General features: G+C 52.8%; 1 protein-coding gene across 1 annotated transcript; it reads left to right on the forward strand.

Annotated features, from left to right (window-relative positions):
• Positions 1 to 7,317: 7,317 nt before the first annotated feature.
• IUM83_08441 (ars binding protein 1) lies at positions 7,318 to 17,391 on the forward strand (the record flags this gene model as incomplete). The annotated part of the gene is made up of 3 exons (XM_067932814.1): positions 7,318 to 8,114; positions 16,993 to 17,323; positions 17,383 to 17,391. 3 exons carry the CDS (start codon positions 7,318 to 7,320, stop codon positions 17,389 to 17,391), a joined length of 1,137 nt encoding a protein of 378 aa, XP_067783486.1.
• Between the last annotated feature and the right edge of the window lie 7,103 nt (positions 17,392 to 24,494).

Genomic DNA, 24,494 nt, shown 5'->3' on the forward strand with positions numbered 1-24,494 from the left:
CTTCTTGTTAACTTTGGGCTGGTTTGTCATGAGGACTTTAGGTAAATGGAGTTGGTTGATGTGCACGCTGCATGCCCTGCAAGATATAATGTTCATTGTGGGCCTTTCATTTTCTACCGTGATCTAGTAACTCGATGTTTCCCGCAGAGAGACATTTTCCCGCAATGATCTTACTATTTTAGTACATCTCACCAGACAGCTGTGGCAAATCTTGTGCACTGGCAGACTCCCGCACACTCTGTGTTCGCGGTAGATAGCCGATGGCAGTTGCAGATACAGCGGGGACACCTGTATTCAAGTGGTGATCAGATGCCGTGACGTATGGGCAGACTGATCTGGACAGCCACACTTCGCTCAACATGCCGTCAATAGAATGATAAAGACGCCCTCATCGCGGCTACTTGGTCATGTCCGCTGCCACAGAGATTGGAGCCATGCGGCCTACTTCAGCAAATGTTAAAAAAAGAAGCTAAGGAGTAGTACAGACGAGGGCGTGAATAAGGAACGGGTGTCATCCTATAACCTTAAAAACCTAATATTATGCAATTCTAGAGGGAAGAGCTTGTACCACTGACATTGGCCATCGCCATTGGCCAGCTGGGCCTGCTGGCAGAGCTGGGTTTTGAATCTGGGCGGGAAATTCGAATTTGACACGAACAAGATGGAGCGGCAAGCACGGAGAATGCGCCTCACCAAGCAGCAACAGCTCGACCTCTGTGCAATGCGCACCCGCGAGCCAACGTGGAGCCTCGCGACGCTAGGAGAATGGGCTCGGGAGAAGTTTACACTGGACAAGGCGCCGGGCAAATCGTCCGTCAAGAGGATCCTGGACAACGAGAGCTCGCCCAAGCGCATTGCGGTCGACTTTCGCTGCCGCAAGAGGTGTCGCGGGCGTCTATGGTGGCCCTTGTTGCACTTTGAGAAATCCCGCGAGGAATTTGCCGCCGAGGAGAAGCCTTCGAGGTCGATCTGCGTAGTTGATAGTAAATTGGAAAGTAAATTTGAGTTAGCCTTGCTAGTCCTCCTCACTACTCAGCTTAGCTTACATGCAAGCCTGACGCTTCACACTCCTGCTGCTGGCGCGATCACCGGCCAGGCCTTCATCCGGCCTGAGCGACTGCGCTTGTTCGGTTGTACCAGTCCTCGCCATTTGATTTGGTCTAGCGTCATCTTCAGTAACATCACGGTGACTGCCACGAAAGCAGTCCGTCTCGATACTTGATTCCATCGTCAAGTCCGAGACCACACAATTACAACCCAGAACTCCGCCAAGAGCTGGTTAGGTTTTGCAAAATGCAACAGCCTCCCTCAAAGGCTACGCCAGCTCGACAACGCGCAACCGAGTTCTCAAGCGTTCGAACGACACGCGCTGGAGCGGCTTGGTCAGGATGTCGGCGAGTTGCTGTTCCGTGGGGTAGTACTTGACCGTCAAATCGCCACGCCTAATCACATCCCTGATGAAATGAAAACGGATGTTGATGTGCTTGGTCCGTGCACTCGCCACTTCGTTTTCCATCGCCTTGATTGCGGACTGATTGTCCACTTGCAGCAAGACGGCCTCCTTGGTCGTCCACAGATGCAACTCCTCCAGCAATTGTTTCAGCCAGACAGCATCCTTTGCCGCCATGGCTGCTGCTACGTATTCAGACTCCATCGTAGACATAGCCACTGACGTTTGCTTCTTTGATGCCCAGGAGATAGTCGAGCCGTTGATCATCAGCACGGCGCCAGAGACAGACTTGGCATCAGATGTGTCGCCGGCCCAATCTGCATCACTGTAGATAGTCGCAAGGAGCTTCGTGCCGACACCTTGTCCATACTTGAATTTCAGACCAAACGATGCCGTACCACGTAGGTAGCGAAGTACGCGTTTCACACCTTGCCAATGAGCTTGCTGTGGACGAGCGACGAACCGTGCCAAGTAGTTGACGGCTGTAGTTTTGTCAGGTCGGGTGCAATTCGAGATCCACAAGAGGGACCCAATTGCCTTTCTCATGATGGTCGTCTGCTCCATCATCAGGTCGTCACCATAGACCTTCGAAGTGTCCATGGGAGTGCGGACGGGTCTGCTCTCAGCCATTCCCATGTCGAGCAGCAACATTTCCACAGTGTCACGCTGGTGCAACAGGATACCATCATCAGTGCGATGTACCATGATCCCCAGACACTTGTCTGCGATACCCATGTCCTTAATGTCGAACTTGCGGGCTAGTTGAGTCATTGCCCAGTTACTGTCAGCTTCATTTTCACTTACAATGACAACGTCATCGACGCACAGCCCCAGCAATGAGAGACTTCCATTTTGGCGACGGAAGTAGAGGCACGGGTCCAACTTGCTCCTCGTGAAGCCCAGCGACAGCAGAAAATTATTCACCTCCTTATTCCACAATAGTCCGCTCTGTTTGAGTCCGTAGAAAGACTTGAGAAGCAGCCACGCCGTGTCGTCGTCTACTGTCCCTTCTGGAGGCTTCATTAGTATCGGTCGGTCGAGATTAGCCCGGACATACGCATTTGGTACGTCTCCTTGACGCAGCTTTCGCCGCCAGCGTGCTGCTAAAGCCACCAGCAGACGAAGGCTCGTGATTTTGAGCACCGGTGAGTACATCTCATCAAAATCAATACCAAAGCGCTGTGTAAATCCGCGCGCTACGAGCCGCGCTTTAAAGCGCTCAAGTTCACCTCTGCTGTCAAACTTAATGCGAAACACCCATTTTGAAGACACCATCTTAGCTCCAACTGGAGCTTCACAACTTCCCAGGTGCCGTGTGCCTTAAGACCAGCGAGCCCTTTCTCGATGGCCGCCTTCCACTGCGGCCACTCGGGAGTTTGTTTTGCTTCTGTAATGTTCCTCGGCGTGACCATTTGCGATGCTGCTGTTGTCAATAGCAGTGTTGCCGATCCTGCGAACTCTGTGATCAGCTCTAGTGGCAGCGAGAAGTCCTCCGTTTTCTGCTTCATGCGTGAACCGAACACCCGGCGAATTGCACCAGCGCTGATTGGGTGCCCAGCATATTCATCTTCACCAACGTCACTTGAGTCACTGCAACTGACTTCCACCAACCCGCGCTTTTACTCTGCGCGGGAATCTACCCTGACACCAACACCTTCGCTGTCAGAATCGATTCGTGCGTCACCACGGCGCAGGTTATTTGCGCTTGAGGACGCAGTTGTTGGTTCATGTGCAGTGTCGGCTGTGGTGACATCGGCTTCCGTCGGGAACTCGGTTTCCTCATGGAGCTCATCCAGCGTCTGACGGATTTCTTCGTCATTTACATCCAGCTTGTTGACATTCTGTACGTCAGCCGTCACGATTATTTTTTTCGTCCGAGGAAGGAAAAGTCGATAACCTTTTTGCTGCTCACTGATCCCGATAATTATGGCCCTTTCTGCTCGTTTCTTGAGTGAAGCACCGGTCTTGTGAGCGATGTGTGCCGTACAGCGCGAGACAAATCGAAGAATGTGTGCCACCTTCGGTACCTTATCTTGTAGCACATGCAGCGGTGACTTGTAGTCCACGTTTGCACGAGTCGGCAGGTGGTTTCTGATGTAGGATGCGTATCTCGCTGCGTCTCCCCAGTAGCGTTCTGGTAGCTTGGACGCCCAGAGCATGGCACGCGCAGAGTTCATGATTGTTCGATGCATTCTCTCGGCCTTCCCGTTTGAAGCCGAGTTGTCAGTAAGTGTCAACTGCAGTCGAATGCCATGACGCTTGAGAAAGGCGAGAATCTCTCGACCACGGAACTCTCCGCCACCGTCTGTGCGAATTACTTTCACTGTGGCCCCATATTGTCGCTGAAACTCGGGAATGAAGTCCATCACATGCTTCGCAGCCTCATCCTTACACTGGAGCAAGTAGACTTGATTGTAGCTCGACCCATAGTCGACGATAGTCAGCATGTGTTTGTTGCCATTACGATCAGGATCCAAGTCAACCTTGAGGTCCATGTCAAGTACAGCTCCGATCTCCTCGGTTGGGGCGGAGGTTGATGTGTCCACTTGTGGCTGTTTGTTCTTCTGTTGTTTAGCCTCAGCGCAAGACATACAAAACCGCAGCTTCTTTGACACGAGACCCATGTCGTTCGTCAGGCCTTTCGAATACATTCGAAGCAGACCTTGGAAGTTCACATGACCAAGTCGCTGGTGCCAATGCTGAAGCGTTGACGTCGGTACGTCCACGAACATTGCTGCTGCACCTTTATGTGAATTGACCGCTTCACCATGCAGAATCCACAGTTTGCCGCGACGCTCCGCGATGGCAACGACGTTACCTGCATGGTTCGACAGTCTGCACGTGGCTCTGTTGAAAGAGCAGGAGATCCCATGTTCACCAAGTTCAGTCACCGATAGCAAGTTTCGCTTCAGCCCTGGGACGAAGTGCACTTTGTGCAGCAGCACGACTGAGGTGCCGTTTTCTTTTTGTATGCGTATGACGCAGCTTCCCTTCACGTTCGCATGAAGCAAACCTCCATTCACCACAGTGATAGCCAAGTCTGAAGGCGACGTTCCGAACAACATTTCCCTGCTTGAACACATATGATGAGAGGCCCCTGAGTCAACTAGCCAACTTGTCCGCCTTGACGATCGGTCAGTCGTCACACCTGTAGCCATCCAGAGGTCAGCACTCTCATCGCCATCGCCACTTTGATTGTTTCGTGCGGGTTGTACTTGGTGTGCTGAACCGTTCTGAGTGTACTTTTTCGGCTTTAAGGCACTCAGCTTCCTTGTGCCCTGCCTCACCACAATTCCAGCAAGTAAGCACTCTAGGTGTCGTACTTGACTGACCGTTGCCATTTCGCTTTTGGTCTGAGCGTGTCTGCTTCTTGTACTGCTTATTAGGCTGGCCACCGCTGTTGTGCTGCTGCTTCGCGACGTTCTTCTTCTGATCGCTGTCGCCAATACCGGCGACTTGCTTCCGCGGTTGGGGGGCAGCTCCCTTGCCTCCCTGCTTCGCGTGTCCGATTCGGCGGCCGTCGCCCTTAAGGCGGATGAGAAAGTCGCCAATCTTGTCTAGCTCTTGCCGGTAGTTAATGTTGGATACGTCAACCTTAGCGAGCATCGTAGGCTTGAGCTCGGGGCAGGCATTGTTGCACACGGTTTCAAGCAGTAATCGTGAGTTGTCACCCTCCAGGAGTCGCTGGACAAATTTCAGGTAGGTGACGTACTCCGTCCACGTATCACCGGCGCGCTTGCCGGTATCAAGTCTCTTGCCTAGTTCATACTGGCTCAGCCGGCAGCCGAATTCCTTCTTCAGGTACGTGACGAGTTCCTCGTACGTAACGGCTTTGTCCCCGGCGAACTCGTGGTAGGACCTGGATGCCTGGCCTTCCAGGAACGTCCCGAGGACAGACGCGTTGAGCTCGCTTGACCACGTAGACTCGTTGAGCAGCCGCTCTATGCGCACAGCTGCCTCGAATTCCTTCAGGAAATCCTCGACTCCAGCGCCGAGACTAGGATACTCCTCTTTGTAATTGAAGCGTCGGCAGTGAATGTCCTTGAGCTTCGGGGGCTTCTCGGCGGCCTGTCCCAACGCGACAGCTGGCATTGGTGGTTCCACCGCGGATTGGGAATGTTCTGGTAGCTGGGCAGACACTTGCCCAGCAGTTGGTAGTGGAGCCGATGGCTCCGCCCCGACTCGGGGCTCTTGTTGCAGTGCCGACAGCAGCTTGGACTCGTCGGTTGGTGTTTCATGCGCAGTTGCCACTGTAATCTGCGCTGCCATGTGAGGCTCCGTCGCCTCCATTTTCTTCTGCTCAGTAGCAGCTGGCTCGGAGCCGCTAACAGACCTCTTTCCCGTTACAGGGTCGTTCTCTTTCGTTGGAGTGCGCAGCCCTTCTGCGCTGTACCGCTCTTTCAGCATTCGCCGCTGCGTGCTGATTATCACCATGACGTCCTCCAGGCGGGCTGTCAACATGTCTACCATAGCCTCATCCGACAAGGGGGAGGAACGCGACGACGGCGTCGTCAGTGACGCTTGTTCGGGCGTTATCATGCCCCGATACGAGTCGGTGTCCCTGTCGTGAGGTGAGCCGGGTGGTGTCCCCAGTTGATCATGGAGCTCATGATGAACTCGGACAAGTTGACGCCGGTGTGCTCGCTCTGCCCTCGCGGCAGGCGACATCGCCTGCGGACTATCCACGTCTGAAAAGTCGAGACGCCCAGTGATCGACATTTCGAGAAGGGTCTTCGAATCGGCGAACCACCGTTTGCGCTCAGAACCTGTTGCACTTTGAGAAATCCCGCGAGGAATTTGCCGCCGAGGAGAAGCCTTCGAGGTCGATCTGCGTAGTTGATAGTAAATTGGAAAGTAAATTTGAGTTAGCCTTGCTAGTCCTCCTCACTACTCAGCTTAGCTTACATGCAAGCCTGACGCTTCACACTCCTGCTGCTGGCGCGATCACCGGCCAGGCCTTCATCCGGCCTGAGCGACTGCGCTTGTTCGGTTGTACCAGTCCTCGCCATTTGATTTGGTCTAGCGTCATCTTCAGTAACATCACTGTGTAGTGGGTCTAACTTGACTCACTACTTTAGCTTACACGTTGCGCAACGTGTATGAGGAAGCGTAAGTACTTAGTAATTACTTAGGTTAATTAAATTTGAATACACAAATATAAGTTAACTTAGACAAGACTCCAAGTAGCTAGTTTAAGGTAAAATGAGAACTGTATTGTTTGTAAATTGATCTTCCTCTAAAATCTGCTAAAAACTGTTTATCATCTATGAAAGCGTTGGCGGCGGCTGACTGTCAGAGCCCCGCTAATATGCATGTCTCTGATTGGTAGAAAGATGCTGCTTTCTACCAATACGATCTTTGGGTATGTGTGGACCACTCACTGTGGTGGTCCACTTCAATGTATCCATCGGTGTGTCTTACACCAATGTGAGGAAGTATCCAAAACTTTTAACAGATAACCTATCTGTTAAATTCACAAGTGGCTTGCAGCCACTTGTGCGTGTAACCCCGTTACACCATTCCCCCCTTAAGGTTAGACGCGCGGGGTCTCCGCACGTCAATCTTTTGGAATTGACCATTCGTCAATTCTCCGCGTTTGGAGACGAAATCCGCGCTCAGTCAACGATGAGCGCGCCTGAGAAGAAGTCCGCAGAGTCGATGGGGAGTCATCTCTCCATCGACGACTACAGTCTTCCCTCCCACAGATGATTATCACGGGAGAACAGGCCAGCTCAATCAGTTATCATATTTGGCAAATTATCATATTCAGAAGGGAGCATGATTGGCTCTCAGTGAGAGCCTCTCACTCAAGAATCCCTCCCTGTTCGCCACACCCACACCCATTCTTCGCACCCCAGCTCGCGATCATGCCATCCAAGACAACCACGCTCCGCACAGGAAACCTTACTCAAAAGGAGAAGCGGCAGCTGATCGAAAAGCACGTGCGCAAGCTAAAGCTCACGCAAAACGAGCTGAGAGAGTGGTGTCGCGTTCACTTCCAATTGTCCAAGGCCCCCGCACAGGCAACAATCTCCAGTATTCTCAAACGTTCCACCGAGATCCTTGATGCCGTGGTGAGCGACGACCGCAAAACGAATCATGTCGTCAGCTACCCTGGCCTCGACGAGGCCCTAAAGCTCTGGGTACTCGCGCAGCAGGGCAACCGGGTCCCCATTTCCGACGATCTCATCCAAACCAAAGCCCGGAGCCTCTTCGTCGATATGCAGCGGGGAGGGCTAATCGAGAGCTCGGCGGAGCCCCCCAAGTTCTCAAACGGCTGGCTGGCCACGTTCAAGAGCCGTCATGATTTCCAGGGTCTTAGTCTCCACGGTGAAGCCGCATCCGCTGATCACGCTGCGGTGGTTCGCGAGCTTCCGGCTATTCTAAGCAAGATTTCCGAGTATGAACCGACCGACGTGTACAATTTCGATGTGACGGGCCTGTTCTACCGACGCGCGCCTTCAAAGACGATTGGCCGCAAAGATGGCGGCGCTAGAGGGCTCAAGCAGGACAAGGCGAGAATAACAGTAGGCCTGATGGTCAATATGACGGGGACTGATATGGTCGAGCCTCTATTCATTGGAACGGCGAAGAAGCCGCGCGCATTTCGCAAGAAGACACCTCTACAACTTGGATTTCGCTATTACTACTCCAACAAGAAGGCGTGGATGACCAGCGCTGTATTTCGAGAGTGGACGACTAGTCTAAACACGAAGATGATATGCCAGGACCGAAAAATCCTTTTACTTGTGGATAACGCCTCGTCGCACGCGGCATATCGATTGTCGAATTTGGAAATTTTATTCCTCCCGCCCAACACAACGTCGGTGTTACAGCCGCTGGATGCTGGTGTAATTCGCTGTCTTAAGGCTCATTACATACGGCTACATCTTGCTCACGCCGTTGAACTGTCTGGACAGGCACAGCGGGACTGGTACAAGGTGGATGTTCTGCAGGCAATGCAGTGGGTGCGGCAAGCATGGGAGGAAGTTCCTCGCTCGACTATAGTAAATTGCTGGAGGCATTGCAAATTGTCTTCAGATTCTACGCATGTTGTCCGCCCCTATCCTCGAAGTGTTCAAGTTGAAGAGAAAACGTCGGTCGAGCAGATCCAAGCCTGCATGAACTTGCTGAAGCTCTCGAAGGAAATTACAATTGACAGCTTGCTCTCTCCGGCCGACGAGAATGAAGTTCACTACGACTACAGTGATGACACGATTGTGGACTTTTGCTGCGATCCGATTGTCTACCAAGACCCTGACTACAGCAGCGACCGCGAAGTAGTACTCCCGATAAAAGCTCCGACCGACGGACAGTTTGCAGAAGCTGCCAACTTGATTCTGCAATACTTTGCAGCGAAGGAGGGTGAGAACGACGATGTGGTTCTTACTCGCCGTTATCGGTCTCGCCGCCTGCTCGAGCTAAGAGTGAAGTCGATCGCGTCTAGAAAGCAGCAAACAATCACGCACCACTTTAAACCTGTCTAATACACATGATATTTGGTCCCAGAACTTATCACTTATCAGTACTGAGAGGGAATATCGAGTGCTTTGCTTTAGTATCGGAAACTCCTATTACAACAATCGGGGGACGACAAAAATGAAAAATCTGATCACTTATCATATCATATCGATTGAGGGGGGTTCAGATTTGGGAGGGAAGACTGTACTTCGAACGCTAGAAGGCGAAGTACGGTGACGTCGTCGACTTCGACGACGACGATGAAGACATGGAGGGCGAGGACGACTCGCCCTCAAAGCTTAAAGACTCAGTGTCGAGCGAATCGCTCGATCCTCACGCCAAGAACGTTCGCCCGCGTGAAGGGGACGAATCGGACGCTTCGAGTTCGAAGCGTTCGCGTACTGAGAGCGATACCCCACTCGCTTCCGCTGGGGATCTCAGTACTCCGCGCGCTGCTGCTGCAGCGCGTGATGTTAAAGCTCAAGGCTCTCCGCGCGCTGCGCCTGCAGCGCGCGATCCATGGATGCCGTCCGCGTCCGAGATCGCGGACCGGTTTGGGAACTCGGTACCTCCGAATGAGGTGCCGCTGTACGTATGCAGCGCCATCAAAGATGACGCTGTGGCTGCCGAGCTGCACTTTGATGCGGAAACGCATCAAAGGCGCGATTACTACATCGGACTCTTTCATGAGCTCCGATGGTTTCAAAGCAAGAAGACCTCTTCTCGCAGCAAAGTGCCCGAATGGCAGGCACTTTGTCAAAGCTGGAACGCCTTTGTTGAGAACTTCAACAAGAGGCCGAGTGCTTACCGTGATCGGATTAAGCAAGCGCGTGATCGCTTCGAGACGTACTCGAAGCGTGGAAAGCTGGAGCAACTTCATGTTGCTGCTGAGGAGGCAAATGTGCCGTGCGCTGTGCCCGAGGGCTTTCAGTGCACGAAGTGCTTTCCAGGCGCGGTCCGCTTGAGCGACCGCGACTTGAACGGGTACACGTCGTTCCGTGTGCCCGAGAGTCTCAAAGAGCTCCGTGCTAAGTTCTTAGCACGTGAGGGTTCGGGCGCTGGCGATGATCGCAGCGCTCGCACTACTTCCGCTGCGCCAGCGCGTACTGCTCTTCGTACGCCCTCACCATTTCCGGAACGTCCTCCAGCAAGACGTTCCGCGGCTCCCATGTATCTCGATGGGGAGGAAATCCTCTCCAAGGAATACGATAACGAGCCCCTTGAGGGTTCGTTTTCGAGATACTATGGTCAACAATCCGCTCAACAATCCAGCGGGTTGAGCCGCGGGCGTCACGGATCGGCGGTGGCGGGGGTGGGAACACGCCCCGGGTATGATCAGCCCCGGGCTGATCAGTATGCGCCTCTCCACGACCGGGTGACCGTTGTGGAGCGTCTGCAGGGCGCTGAGTTCGCCGCCCTGAAACAGGAGCTGGCGAACCAGAAGGCCCAAGTCGCGGCGGTCTCGCAGACCGCCTCGAATATCCAGGTCGAGCTGGGGACCCAGATGAAGGGGTTGCTCCAGCGCGTCCGCGCGCTGGAGGAGAGGTTGCTCGTCGCCGAGGCCAAGTCCTCCGCTTCTGCCTCGGCTCCTGCCGAGGCTTCGGGTCAGCCGAGCTAGATGGCTCGTGCTGCAGGTATGGCTTCAGCCGTCCGACGTAAAAGGTCGGATGGAGGCGCATGCTAGACGGTATGTCTAGCGTGTATGCGTTGCCGTGCCGTGCCAACACAGTGAACGGCCCGATGAAGCGCGGAGCAAGCTTGCTTGCTCCGAAATCCGAAACTGCATGTTTAGGCAGGTTTTGTGTAGCTAACAAAACTAATGAACCAACTTTAAATTCATTTGTGTTGCCTCTGCCCGCATTGTCTGCGTTCAGCTTCTGTTGATCAACAGAAGCTGCTATTACATCCTGGACAAACCGAATCACGGCTTGTCTTTTGGTGATGAAACTGATTGCATCCGAGCTGAAGTCATTCAGCTCGCTCTCCGCTAGAGGCCCGGCCTCTGCGTGGTTCTTTGCGGTGTCTGCGCCCTGCGCAGACCCGTGGTCGTTGGCCTTGTTGTTGGGGGAGTCTGCGCCCTGCGCAGACTCATGTGGTTTTTCCATTGTTGCAGCTGACACTGTGCAAGTGTCAGCGGCTTTCTGCGGCTGCTGTATTGCAGTCGTAGTTCCTCCCCCACTTAAAGTGGGAGCCATCACTCCGAGTAAACTCGGTAGACGTGGATGCCGCATGGCATTCACGTAGAACGGTGTATGCCCGGTCGAGGCATGCACTGAGTTATTGATGGCAAACTCTGCCATCGATAAGCACTCGCTCCAGTATTGGAACGAGTGAGCGTAGCTCTTCAGCATATCGACGAGCACGCGATTCACGCGCTCGGTTTGACCGTCCGTCTGCGGATGGTCCGCAGTCGACATGGAAAGCTGGCTCCCAAGAAGTGTAAGCACTTCTTGCCACAGGTGCGCTGTGAAGCGCGGGTCTCTGTCCGACACGATGTCGGACGGCATGCCATGGTGTTTGAACACCATGTCGACGAACAGACGGGCCGTCTGCTTCGCGGTCACCTCCGCCGGTACCGCAGCAAGATGTACCATCTTGCTGAAGCGGTCGACGAAGACCACAACACCGGTATTCCCTCCGCTGTCCGGGGGAAGACCAAAGATGAAGTCCAAAGACATGGACTTCCAACACTCCGACGGAGTCGGTAGTGATTGCAGTGGAGCCTGCGCGAATGGCGCAGGCTTCACGCGTTGGCATACCTCGCAAGCACGGATGTACTTGCGCACCCACTTATACTGGTGGTGCCAGTAGAAGTCGCGCGTGAGAAGGACGTAAGTCTTCTCACGTCCGAGATGTCCCGCAGTCGGGGCATCATGATACTCGTACATGATCCTGAGTCGCAGGTCATGGTCATTTGGTACGACAACGCGATCCGCGTTGTCGTCGACTGCATTGTAAAGCAGTAGTCCGTCGTGCACTCGAAAGCGGTGTGCACGCGCTCGAAGGTGCTTGGGCAGCTTCTGACGGGACTTGTCAGAAGGCGCTGTGCCATAGGCCAGCAAGAGCTTCGCGTCCGCGTCGTGCGCGTACGCGGCCTTCACATCGTCCAGCAGAGATGATGTGGGTTTGCTCGATCGCATGGCGTCAATGGCATTGACGTCAACAGCTTCTGCATAGTCCGGCCGACGTGATAACGCGTCGGCCACCACGTTCAATCTTCCGGGTTTGTATTCGACCCGGAAGTTATACTCCGCAAAGAATGAGAGCCATCTCGCCATTCTTTGTGATATGTGTGGCGACTTCACTGCGGTGCGCAGTGATGCATGGTCGGTGTAGACCACAAATGGTCTACTTCCAAGCAAATACACTCGGAATTTTGCGAGTGCATACTTCATGGCAAGGAGTTCCTTGTCATGCACCGGATAGTTGCGCTCAGCTGGCTTCAGCTGACGCGATTGGTAGTAGACGACACGATCACGGCCCTCGTGATCGTGCTGCATCAACGCGCATCCGATCGCAAAATCGGACGCGTCACACACTACGTGAAATGGGCGATCTTGGTCAGCTACTGCCAAGATCGGCGCCTCAGCCAAGCCCCTCGTGACTGCATCGAATGCCTTTTGGCAATCGGGTGTCCAATTCCACACAGCTTCTTCTTAAGAAGTTGTGACAGCGAGCGGATCTTGCCCGCATAATCCTCCACGTACTTGCACAAGTACGTGGCCAAGCCAAGGAACTGCCTCAGTTCCTTGACACTTGAAGGCGTTGGCCGTTCATTTATCACTCTGACCTTTTCCGGGTCAGGGCGAACACCATTTTTCCCTACGAGACACCCGAGGACGGGTATCTCGCTCGCCCCGAAGATACACTTCTTCAGGTTCGCGTAGAGCTTATGCTTTCGCATAAGCTCAAGTAGCTTCCGGAGATGCACCCTGTGCATCTCTACGTCGGGCTTTCCGTCCACAGCCCGGCTGTGGATGAACACATCATCGAAGTAGCTCGGTGCGAAGTCGCGGACCGAGCGCAACAAGTGCGTCACGCACCTGTTGAAGGTCGCAGGGGCGTTCTTAAGCCCCTGTGGCATTACTATCGACTCCCAGAGCATGCCGCTTGGCGTGCTCACTGCCGTGAGAGGGATATCGCTCTCACGCATTAGGATCTGATCGAATCCATCTCGCAAGTCGAGAGCACTGTAAACGGTGCTCCCGGCCATCGAATCGATGATGACATCTTTTCGCGGTATCGGCGTCTGCGCCGGTGCCGCCGCATCGTTCAGCTTGTTATACGCATGAACGATGCGCCATCCGCCCTGTGGCTTTTTGACACAGAACGTCGGAGCACTGTGCGGGGACTTTGATTCCCGCACTTGCCCTGCTTTGCGACGACTTTCAAAGAAGTCGTCGATCGCTTTTACTTGTTCTCGCGGCAGTGGCCACTGCCGCGTAACACAGTACTTCGTGCCCGGCACGAGATCAATCTCGTGCTGAATGCCCTTATCCTGCGGAAGCTCCGCAGGAATCTCTTCCGGGAGTACGTCTTTGTACTCCCTCAATAATTCGTAATAGGGACTCGACTTCAGCGAGTCCCAATCTTGTTCCTCGAAGCGCTCTCGCTTCGTCTTCGCACTGAGAGTGTCTTCACTCTCAGTGGTACTTCCCATGAAGAGCTGCCTCAGCTCTTCGCTCTCGCTCTCCGTTCTTTCGCTGTCCGAAAGAACGCAGACCTGCTCGATGCGTCCATCGTGCAAGTCGCTCGTGAAGCGCTTCCAGCTCATGACTGGAAGCGAAGTCAACTCCGACGCCGACGTCGGAGGATTAGCGAGTGCCATTTCCTGATACTGGAATCCAGTATCGGTACGCGTCAAGACGTTCAGCGTCTCAACGCCCGGCGTCACCGCCTGTCTGCCCGGTAGACAGTTCTTGATGCGTCTCGGTCCCGGACCGAGACTTGCGCAGCGTTTTTCGCATGCGCCGTCTTCTTGTTGTGCGGAGCCGGGCTCCGCACAGTTGTTCTTCTGGTCTAGGCCCGGCCGTGGACGGTTGTTCGCCGGCGGACCCTGTCCGCGGGCGCGCGGTATCAAGCCCGGCTTGACCGCATGTTCCTTCGTGCAGCCCGGCTGCACGGTAATGTGTCCCTTCGCCGGCAGACCCTGTCTGCGGGCGCGCGATATCAAGCCCGGCTTGATCGCATGGCGCTTCGCCGCGCAGCCCGGCTGCACGACAGCATGCAAATTGCGTCAGTGCGGTACGTTTGCAACCGTCCGTACTGTTTGCAGCGTCAACCCCCGGAGTTAACACGCCTTCGTCACCTCGACGCCATTCATTGGCGGAGCCCCTCATGACCGAGGGTGCGTCGGCTCCCGGAGCCGACGCGTCGTTGTCGACCTGACCTCTTCGGGTCAGGGACTGTCCCGTACACGCTTGAACGTGGGTGTTGGTTCCCAGAAACAGCACAACTTTTTTTTTCGACGTCGGCAGCATTGCCGACGTGGGTCTCATTTGTGCGCGCCCTCGCGCACTTCTTGGGCAATCCGAGACAGCAGCATTAAGCGCTGTATCGACGGGTGCGCCGCGCGCACTTGCTGGTGCGTGCGCTGCGGTAATAGGGCCATCGCTCTCTGTTCCGCTGTCGCGTCCGAAGCGCACGAGCGTGTGCTTCTTCCAGTCTATCACCGGATCATGCCGTGCAAGCCACGGCATGCCCATTACTACGTCGAACTTATCGTCCAGGTCCAGGACGATAAAGTGTTCGACAAACACTTGTTGTTTGTACGAGAAGCGCACGTTCACGACGCGCTTCTCGGTTTTTACGATGGCACCTGTTGCCAATCGTACCTCCAGAAGACTTCGAGGTACATTTACCTCCTCGAAGTCAAGTCTCGACAGGCTTCGTAGTCGAACAAAGTTGTTCGGCGTGCCTGAATCTACCAAAGCTCGAAGAGAGTCACTCGCTCTCTTCGAGTAAACCTTCAAGATGACTAGGTTCGGCCTGTCATCTTGTTTCTTGCAGTGAGAGCTGGTCTCACTGGGGGCTGCAGTCCTCAGTGTCGCGTGCCCGATGTCGGCACGCGCGACTGCATTACCAGTAGGGCGCCCCGCGCCTACTGGATGTTCGCGTTTTTTGTTGGTCCGCGGCGATGCCTAGCATCGCCACGACGGCCACCTCCAGGGGGCATGGGAGCTGTGCACTCCCGTGCAAAGTGACCGATCCTTCCGCAACGGAAGCATCGCACGTTACCTCCCTGCTGCTGGTAACCAGCAGTTGTTGCATTCGAGAGGTCCATTGGTTCTGGACCTCCCGGTCTCGCTACCGGGCGCGGTTGCGGCCTCGGCACGTTCACATGCAGTTTAGCCTGCCGCAGGCTAAACTCTTCTTGCATGGCAAGAGTAATCGCAGCTTCGAGAGTACTCGGGTACTCTCGGAAGAGATAGGTCTTCACAGGCCCATCTCTAAGCCCCCTCATGAACATGACGACTTTAGTCGCCTCGTCAATCGGGTTAGTCACGATATTTGATACCAAATATCGTGCGCGCTGCGCGTAAGCATGGACGTCATGCTTACCCTGCTGAAGGTCGAGGAACTCCGCCCTCGACCGGAACTCGTTTTGCGGGGGCTCAAACGCTTGTTTGAGCTCCTCTTTGAATATCTCGTACGTGCTGAAGCACGTAGGATCGGAGAGTCGGCGTCCATACGCCCAACTCCTTGCGCGTCCGCCAAGGCAGGACATGGCGAACGCGACCTTCGACAGCGGGTCGACGATGCGTCGAGCCGCTATGGCTGTGTCGAGTTCGACAAGCCATCGGAGGAGAGGCTCGCCCTCTCTTCCCACGTAATTGCTTACGCTCAACTTTAATGGTTGAGCACGCGGTGTCGTCCCTGACGACGCCGTCACTGAGGAAGCAGCATCACGCTGCTCCTTCATGATGAAGCCCAGAGCAACACCATGTTGCTCCGTCGGCGATAGCGTCCGCAGCATTGTAGCTATCGCCGCTTCTCCAATGACTGTTGACAGTCGTTGGAGGGCCTCCCACTCTGGGTCAGACAGGTGGGGGCAGTCCGCGCGTGCAACATGCGTTGCAGGCGTGTTGGAGCTCTCCATGGGCACCTCCGTGCTCCTGTGGTTCTCGGCTCCGCGTTCGTACACCGCGTACGAACGTCAAGCAGTCGGTCGTTGGACGGACTACAAAGTGCTACCAGGTGTATTGGGTCTAACTTGACTCACTACTTTAGCTTACACGTTGCGCAACGCGTATGAGGAAGCGTAAGTACTTAGTAATTACTTAGGTTAATTATATTTGAATACACAAATATAAGTTAACTTAGACAAGACTCCAAGTAGCTAGTTTAAGGTAAAATGAGAACTGTATTGTTTGTAAATTGATCTTCCTCTAAAATCTGCTAAAAACAGTTTATCATCTATGAAAGGATTGGCAGCGGCTAGCTGTAAGAGCCCCGCTAATATGCATGTCTCTGATTAGTAGAAAGATGCTGCTTTCTACCAATACGATCTTTGGGTATGTGTGGACCACTCACTGTGGTGGTCCACTTCAATGTATCCATCGGTGTGTTTTACACCAATGTGAGGAAGTATCCAAAATGTTTAACAGATAACCTATCTGTTAAATTCACAAGTGGCTTGCAGCCACTTGTACGTGTAACCCCGTTACACACGGTGACTGCCACGAAAGCAGTCCGTCTCGATACTTGATTCCATCGTCAAGTCCGAGATCACACAATTACCACCCAGAACTCCGCCAAGAGCTGGTTAGGTTTTGCAAAATGCAACAGCCCTGGACTCCTGCCTCGTGGAGATGGTGCTGTACGCCGAGCAGGAGCATGTGCCCATATCTGGGCGGATGCTGATGATCCTAGGCCGCCTCTACGCGGAAGCCCTCCGTGGTGCAGCAACGCGTGGAATGCGCTGGGCGCCGACACCATCAAATCTTGTTGGCGCCACGCCGGATTATACATGGACCGGACACAGATTATTGACATAATTGACTAAATCAAGTATTTTGTCCCATCAATGGCATTTATGCCCTCTAATTGGCTCATACCACGTGAAAGTTGTTATATATCAGGCGTTCCTTATTCACGCCCGGCTGCAATTGGAGAGGAGACGCCGGCGACTCACTCGCCCGCGTCGTCGGGCCGACCCAAGTGCAGGAGCAGGTCGAGTCCCAGCGGAGGAAGGAGCGCGTTTTCAAGAAGAGAAAGGACACGCACACGATCCGGAAGAAGCCGAAGGCGGCGCTGGAGAAGGAGATCGAGGCGCTGCAGGCCAGACTCGAGAAGATCAGGCTCCAGGCGCTGGAGCAGCCGGACGACGCGGCCAAGTCGTACCACGACCGAGCAGTGGAGAACGCCGTGCTGCGAGAGCCGATCCAGGAGTCGCACCTTGTGATGGCGCAGGTGCGCGCTGCTATCGGGGTTCCACCAGAGCGACCTGTGTTTTGTGGCCTCGATGCCAGAACCCCTAAAATTGAATTTTGGAGTCACTACTCGTTTTCATAGGATCGTACTTATTCCGGGCACTAACCCGCTGCTGTGATATTTGTGGGTAGATTCGAATCTATTAGAAATAACAGTAGTGGGTTGCGAGATAGTCTATTAATACTATCGGTATCTGAAAAAATCTTGCCCGGTTAAAAAACGACTATAATTGCGTTTACATCAGTTTTCTGCGACATTGACCATCATACGCGAGGACAGACTATTTGCGTTTATCTAATGCGGATTTGAGCACGTTTGCTCATAAAAGGGGCTTGAATAAATCATGGACAAAGTTCAGCGAGCGCATTTTGGCTTTCCACGTCACTCACTCAAGCCACCTTTCTTCGCGAAGCACACTCGTCATGTTGTCACCTCTTGCTACGCCATCAATTACTCTTGCTCAAGTTGCATTCGCGGCATCAACTATTCCATCAACCCCTGCTTCTGCCTCAACCTGTGCCTCTGCATCTAGGCTTGACGCTGACGCTGCAGCAGACCCGTGCAGCATGGTTGATACCGAGCAGAAGGAGCTTTTAGTTTTTCTCACTTGCCTGTCCGACCACTGGTGCAGAGCTACCCCAGCTTTCACACGTTCACAACATTTTCAATTTACATTTTGAGTAGATTACGTTTAGTTTTACGCACACCCGGTGGAGATGTCCTTACCGTAAACATGTGAAACATGCATTGTATACATGTACATTGCCCGTCAACATTATAGCACCGGATATTTATCACGAGATAAAATAAACTAACATCATATGCACCCCCCCCTGATGCCCGAGGTGCCCTAATAAATTCCCTGGCTTGGACGTCATACAGTAGGTCGGTTAACTAGTTAGTTTGCAATCAGCCAAATATCAAATCTTCACCAAATTGCATGTTGGACTTTGTATAAAATGGTATAGCACACGGGCGACAGGCGCGTCTGTGAAGGAACAATCAATTAGGGGGTAACTGCTCCTTTTCCCGTGATTCTCGATCTTTTCAGCTAAACACAATATCAAGTCCAATCCAAGCATCCCCGCTATCTCGAGCAACGCGGACACCTAGCCCTGTACTTCTCCTGAGCCAGTCGACGCTTTTGTTTGAGCTTGATGCCGAGTTCAATGAGCTTGTTTTGCGACCGTCTGTACCAATCTCCATTTTCGCGCCGAAGAGGACAATGAGAGACGTGCTCGTTGGTCAGTCCCACACACAGTCGAAACACGTCGTCGTACAGCCCGATGCCCGACGCGGCATTTTTGACTTGGTCTTGTATGTGGGCCCGAGAGAGACCGAGAAACTCGGTGAATGAACAAAACTATCGCCAAGAACCTCATGCGCTCGGGAGAGATGAGCTAAATCACGGTTGGACATCTCTCCCGGTTTATCCCGGTTATGCCAATTTTACAGTCAAGTCGACAAGAGGTCTAGTTGCGTCTGTAACATGTGAAACATAATACACAGTATATACATACAGTACCGCTACTGTACTTCTGGATGTACCGTACCATGTACGCGTACAGCACCGGTACTATCGTATTTATCAGATCGAGTGAGACAAAATATATTCGAAACCAAGTTAAAAATAAAAGCTTATAAGGTTTTTTAGTTCGGAGCCCTCCCGCACAAAACACGATCGCTCGCTGGAGATACTATCAAAATCGTGATCCATGTGCCACTCATGATACAGGTACCTCCAAAAGTTGTTCCACAGTAATTTTGTACAGCGTAATTCGCATGTACAGTAATGTTGGTGCTGCTGTCTCACATTATAGGTAAGGCGTGGGAAATGGTGGGTAGTGACTCCATCATTAGCGGCTACAGAAAGGCAAACCATATTCCGGTGGGCCATCGCTACGTGAACGGTAGATTCGAGACGCACTTGTTGCCTCCTCCGCAAGATGCTGTGGAAGCCAATAAAAAAACGGGCGGAGGGGTTCCCGAGTAACTTCATAATTCATATTTTGTTCTGTAACCATTATTTTATACGGGTTTTATGCGCATCGGATGATGTGTAACCCCTATGTTGCTGATGTCTCACTCGAGGCGTATGTCTCACTCGATCCGATAAATACGGTAAGTATACGTTTCCCAAGTAAAGTCACGGCTTTTACCGCGAGTGATAGAGCGTCGAATTGAATCTTGTAACTGCCAGCGCTGAGGTCAAAAACAAGTTAAGTTTGTACATAAGGGGGACAGTATGATCTGTTTTATTTTGGCCAATGAAAAGCTCTAGTTTTGTTTTGGTATTTTTGGATATACAAAACACAAGATAATAGTAAGTGGCAAATTTTCACAGTAGATATGTAATCCAATTAAATGCGCACATCTGGCATGGCTTTGTTTTGTATGACTGAGACATGCGTTCACCATCGCTTAGTGGTGTCAGATTCTGTCCGACGCTGTACAGCATAAGGATATATGTTTACCCTTCTGCTGCACTTTACACGTAGTACCCATCCCTTGGTTTACGGGACGTTTACGGTGTAGTGCTTACACAGCTATTCATTCAATCAGAGGCATTGTCTGATTGACATGCTGTATTGATTCAGCAAAATCCCAAACGTAAATCACAGGGTACTGTGTTAAGGGGTAGCATGTACCTGAACAACAGTTGTTGCGTTGTGTCGAAGCTTGACTTGATGTGCCTATGGTAGTACCTGTAGGTACTTCGGTTGGGATTGGTGACCAACCTTGCTCACCTCAGATCAAGCAAAGACACAACGTATTTGTCCGTCCAGCCCACAAGTCCGTCCGCAAGAAGTCCACCGCTACGATGCGTTGTCGTAGCGCCTTGTTACTAGCTGCCACCGTCCTCCTCTTAAGCGTCAATGGCCACCCGACTGCTATCGCCGACATGGTCACGCCCAATGTTCCAGGCGTCGGTACACCTAATCCACGCGCTGCTGCCCAGTACGGCGCTCCCATCAAGAGAATGCTGAGGACTGTCAACCCGGAGGACGAAGGCGAAGACAGAGGTTTGGGGATCCTGGGCAGGTTGGTATCGAGAACGGACGATGAGATGAAAGGTTGGCTAAGGAACGGAGACACCGCGGACACTGTGCTCACGAGGTTGAACCAAAATGGAGGAATGCACAATAGCCTGAGCGGTCCGGCGATCGAGAGGTTGGCCAAGTACATTTCCAAGTACAATGAGAGGTTCAATACTCAAGAGACGATGGTCGGGGCCCTCACGCGAGCCTCTAGTGATGAGGTAGTCGCTAGGCTGATCCAAGCTGAAATGAAGTCTAGTGATACGACGACGAAGGATTTGGCGGAGAAGCTAGCGGCGGAGCAAAATCGCCTCTGGTTTAATGGAGAGGGGAATTCTCCTCTTGATATTTTCCAGCGACTAAACCTCGTGAAGAACGGTGAAGAAGCTGTGGGCAGTGCTGCGTTTGGCGTATTGGGAGGTGATGCGTATGAAGCTGGGCTTCGGTACTTGGCCTATTTCAACCAGCATAACCGAGGAAACGAGATGTCAGTGTTCCAGGTGTTGAGGGAAGGGTACGGGAATCACCGGTTGGCAAAAATGATTGAACGCGGAAAATATAAGGACAGCACCCATATTAGCGAGACTGCCCGGATCGTACAGTGTTAGCGCAGTCGTGTCTCGGTGACAGAGGTTTTATTAGGGATTCAAAGGCGCTGCAGAATCGACCGCAACCGCCGTGAGTTCCAGCGAATCCGTAGCATAGCCAAGACCAGGTAACAGTGACGACGGCGGAATACATCTAAGGCTTCGGAAGAGCGACCGCAAGGTGAGCAATGACATGAGTGTGACGCTTTTGTTTTAACGTTTTCCCTATGTCCTCACATTGCTGAATCTTGCTGTTCGTGAAAACAGGGTGATTATATATAGTCTGCGAGGTTATTAGATGTGATGGCTGCGCTATTGAGGCAAAACACTGTATTGGGACGAAAAGCTAAAGGCAATGCCAGGAAACGTATACGACGTGCTCAATCTGCAGCATGGGCCGACTAAAATCGACAAAGCGATTAAGAAGGAGTACTTCGAGTATTTGAGAATGGAGCCGGCGTATGGGGCAAACCACTGACCACTTCCAACATCAACGACGAGAAAGGCACGTGCATCGGCGTATGTCATAACCATTTTAATTCCGATCGTTTTCCTGAGGAATAAAGAACGAACACACAGACGCACGTACATCTCCTTCCGCTCGTGGATGTTTGTTCGGATGCCGCGTCTATCGTTTTAGAGTTTTTTTTTTTTTTACTACTACCTCCGTTTACTAACCAGACGTAGAAGGTTCGTCGCGTGCTTGCTGATCGTACCATTTTGCTACTACCTGCGTGTACTAAACCAGACGTAGAAGGTTCGTCGCGTGCTTGCTGATCGTACCATTTTGGCCCAAGGAGGGTCGATTTGTACGGGGTCGTGTCACGGGCGTACAAATTGGGTGCCCGCACCATGCGTCAAAGATACGCATGTCAAATGCCTCTCATTCTCGAACTTGGTTCAGCATGGTCTTGCCTAACTCATTTAGTGAAGATGCGCCGCCGCCCCCTAGCTATGATTTCCCGTTAACGCAACAAACACCGTCTGCAGCGACTCAAGCGTCTACTCCTGTTCCCACGCCTGCAGCTAGCTTCGATTTCGCTTTATCGCAAGTGACGCCGCCAGAAGTTTCGCCCGCAGAAGCTCCGATCGGTAATGCCTCGCCACCAACAGCCCCTACTACTACTAGCACTCCACCAGCATCTGATCAACAAGCGCCTGACTCAGCAACGCCTGCAACTGCATCAACAAGAAGTGAGGGCCGCCGTGGAAGACGTCGACGCACAGCACCAACTGCGACCCGTGGTGCTGGCTTCTCGCCAGCTGAAGTCCGTGATCTTCTCGATCTTATTGATCACTACAAGCCAATTGGGCGAGATGAATGGGACACCGTTACGCGGGAGCACAATGCAAACTTTCCTGGCGTTCGCCGCACCACGGAAACTCTTCGTAGGAAGTTTGCCAAGTTATACAGGACGAATATGGGCACAGGCAACCCTCATATCCCCGAGGAAGTTGAGAGAGCTATTGCACTAGCTGCTGCCATCACGGACCGTGCGGATATCGCTCAGGATGATGACATTGAGGATGATGCTAACGGTCTATTTGACAATGACAACGTAGATTGAGGACGTGCATCCCGAAGCTGAGACTTCAGCAGGCGTTCCTACTGCGCGCCCTTTAGTGCTTCCTCGTATACAACGTGCAGGTACCCACGACGGTGATGATGCCTTATTAACCGTAGCTCGAGCGATGATGCTGCAATAGCAACATCAACGCGAAGTTGATCGTGAACAACAGCGTTTGTGGCGCGAAGAAGACCGCCGCCAGCGTGAAGAGGACCGCCGTCAACGTGACGCGGGTCGTGCCGACGAAAGAGAGAGAAGCAATCGTCTGTTCGAGTTGTTGACTATTGCCCTCGTATGTGCAGCAAAATCCCTGCAAGAAAAAAGTAGATTATCACAGTAAGTCTTCTACGTCTCTTTGCAAGTCGGGTATGTAAACAGATCGGAGCTGGTTAATGCCTACTAATCTAGCTCGAAGGTTAAAAAGCAGCGCACATGTGTCCAGGATAAGTCGTCGTTCACCTCGCTCTTCATATTCCATTCGATCCTTCAGTCTCGGAAAAGAATTCTGGAAGGCCCTCATTCTCCATTCAGCCGCTTGTCTTGCCGAAGTTGCTTGGCGCAGCATGACGACATCTGCAGGTGTCGCTACCACTCCAAGATAATCTTGGCTCGATTAAATTAAAAAGGGATAGTCTCCTGCAGAAAACGCGGAATCTACAACACATCTTGCTCCACACTGCTCATAGATGCTCTGAAGCTTGTGGTATATGCCACCCCACTCAGATATCTGAGAATCATGAAGCGATCCAGGCGCATTTAGCGCGCACGCTGCAATCGTTCCATCGGGGACAAAGACAAATACATTTCCGACGTAGTGGTCATGCTTCCAGCCGTTGTAGAACATGTTTTGCATGATGCAATCACCGCTCTGCTGTAGATATAGTTTGAGACCATCGGCGACCCCGAATACGTTGTTCAACTGGGGATACTTTCTGTGGATTGCTTGTTGATAACGCCGAACATCGAGTAGACTAGGCATCTTGATAGCAGCACGCTGATCCGAAGCAAGTACGCAGATTAAAATTCTTCGTCCAAACCGAATGAACAAGGAGCAGACAGATACCGTTATACCAAACATCATGCAGAGAGTAAATTCAGAGCCTCTTGTCCGTGTCCATGCCAATACGAGGGCGAGGCATTGATATGCGTCCAAGCTTCGAGGCCGACCATGCCTTGAGCCACTTAGCGATGCAATTGCTGAGCCAGCCGGTCCGTAGGGAGTAAATCGTTTGTAGAGCACCTCAAAATGCTGTAGCACGTAGTGAAACGCGGGGTGGTCTAACCCCGTGGCTGTGATCAACGCTGGATCGTCACCAGAGCCAAACAGCACGGAGAAAGACGAAGTTGCTGGCGGCTGAAGTGCAATACGAGCAATGCGACGGTCGCGCTCGCGTCGACGGCGACGCTCTAGCGTCGAGCGATACGACTGGCGGCGGTGAGACCGGCGGCGGCGCTGAATGACGGAGAGAAGCAGCAATGCGGGAGCGATCATTGTGTCCTTGGACCGCGAGTGGGAAGTACGCAATTGGGTTTCAGGAGACAACGCAGATTTGGTAAGAGCAAAACCGCCCAATCTATGCACTAAATTTGGTACTAGCAATTTGGGTTTTCAGGAGCGACCCACTAGTACAGCGGAGTGCTGGTTGACACCAAGCGAGGCACAGTCCAGAGAGGCGCAGGCGTTTAAATTGTGGGAGGGCTGGAGATCTAGAGTTGACAGTAAGCAAGGCACAGTCCAGAGTGGCGCAGGCGTTCTTGTTCCGCCGCACTACATACACAAAAATGGATCTAAGATCTCACTACATACTTGAGGGGCACTTGATTTGGCTTCGGGTGCTACGAGGATCCCCCTTGCTGCGATGAATAGCAGGGAGGCGCTCGCATTGGCGAAAGATGTTGCACCGCGTGGCAATGACGTTGGAAGACTGTCCGTTCGCATCAATGCAAAATGTCCGAG

Source organism: Phytophthora cinnamomi (genome assembly GCF_018691715.1).
Source record: "Phytophthora cinnamomi strain GKB4 chromosome Unknown Contig99, whole genome shotgun sequence".
Taxonomy (NCBI): Eukaryota; Oomycota; class Peronosporomycetes; order Peronosporales; family Peronosporaceae; genus Phytophthora; species Phytophthora cinnamomi.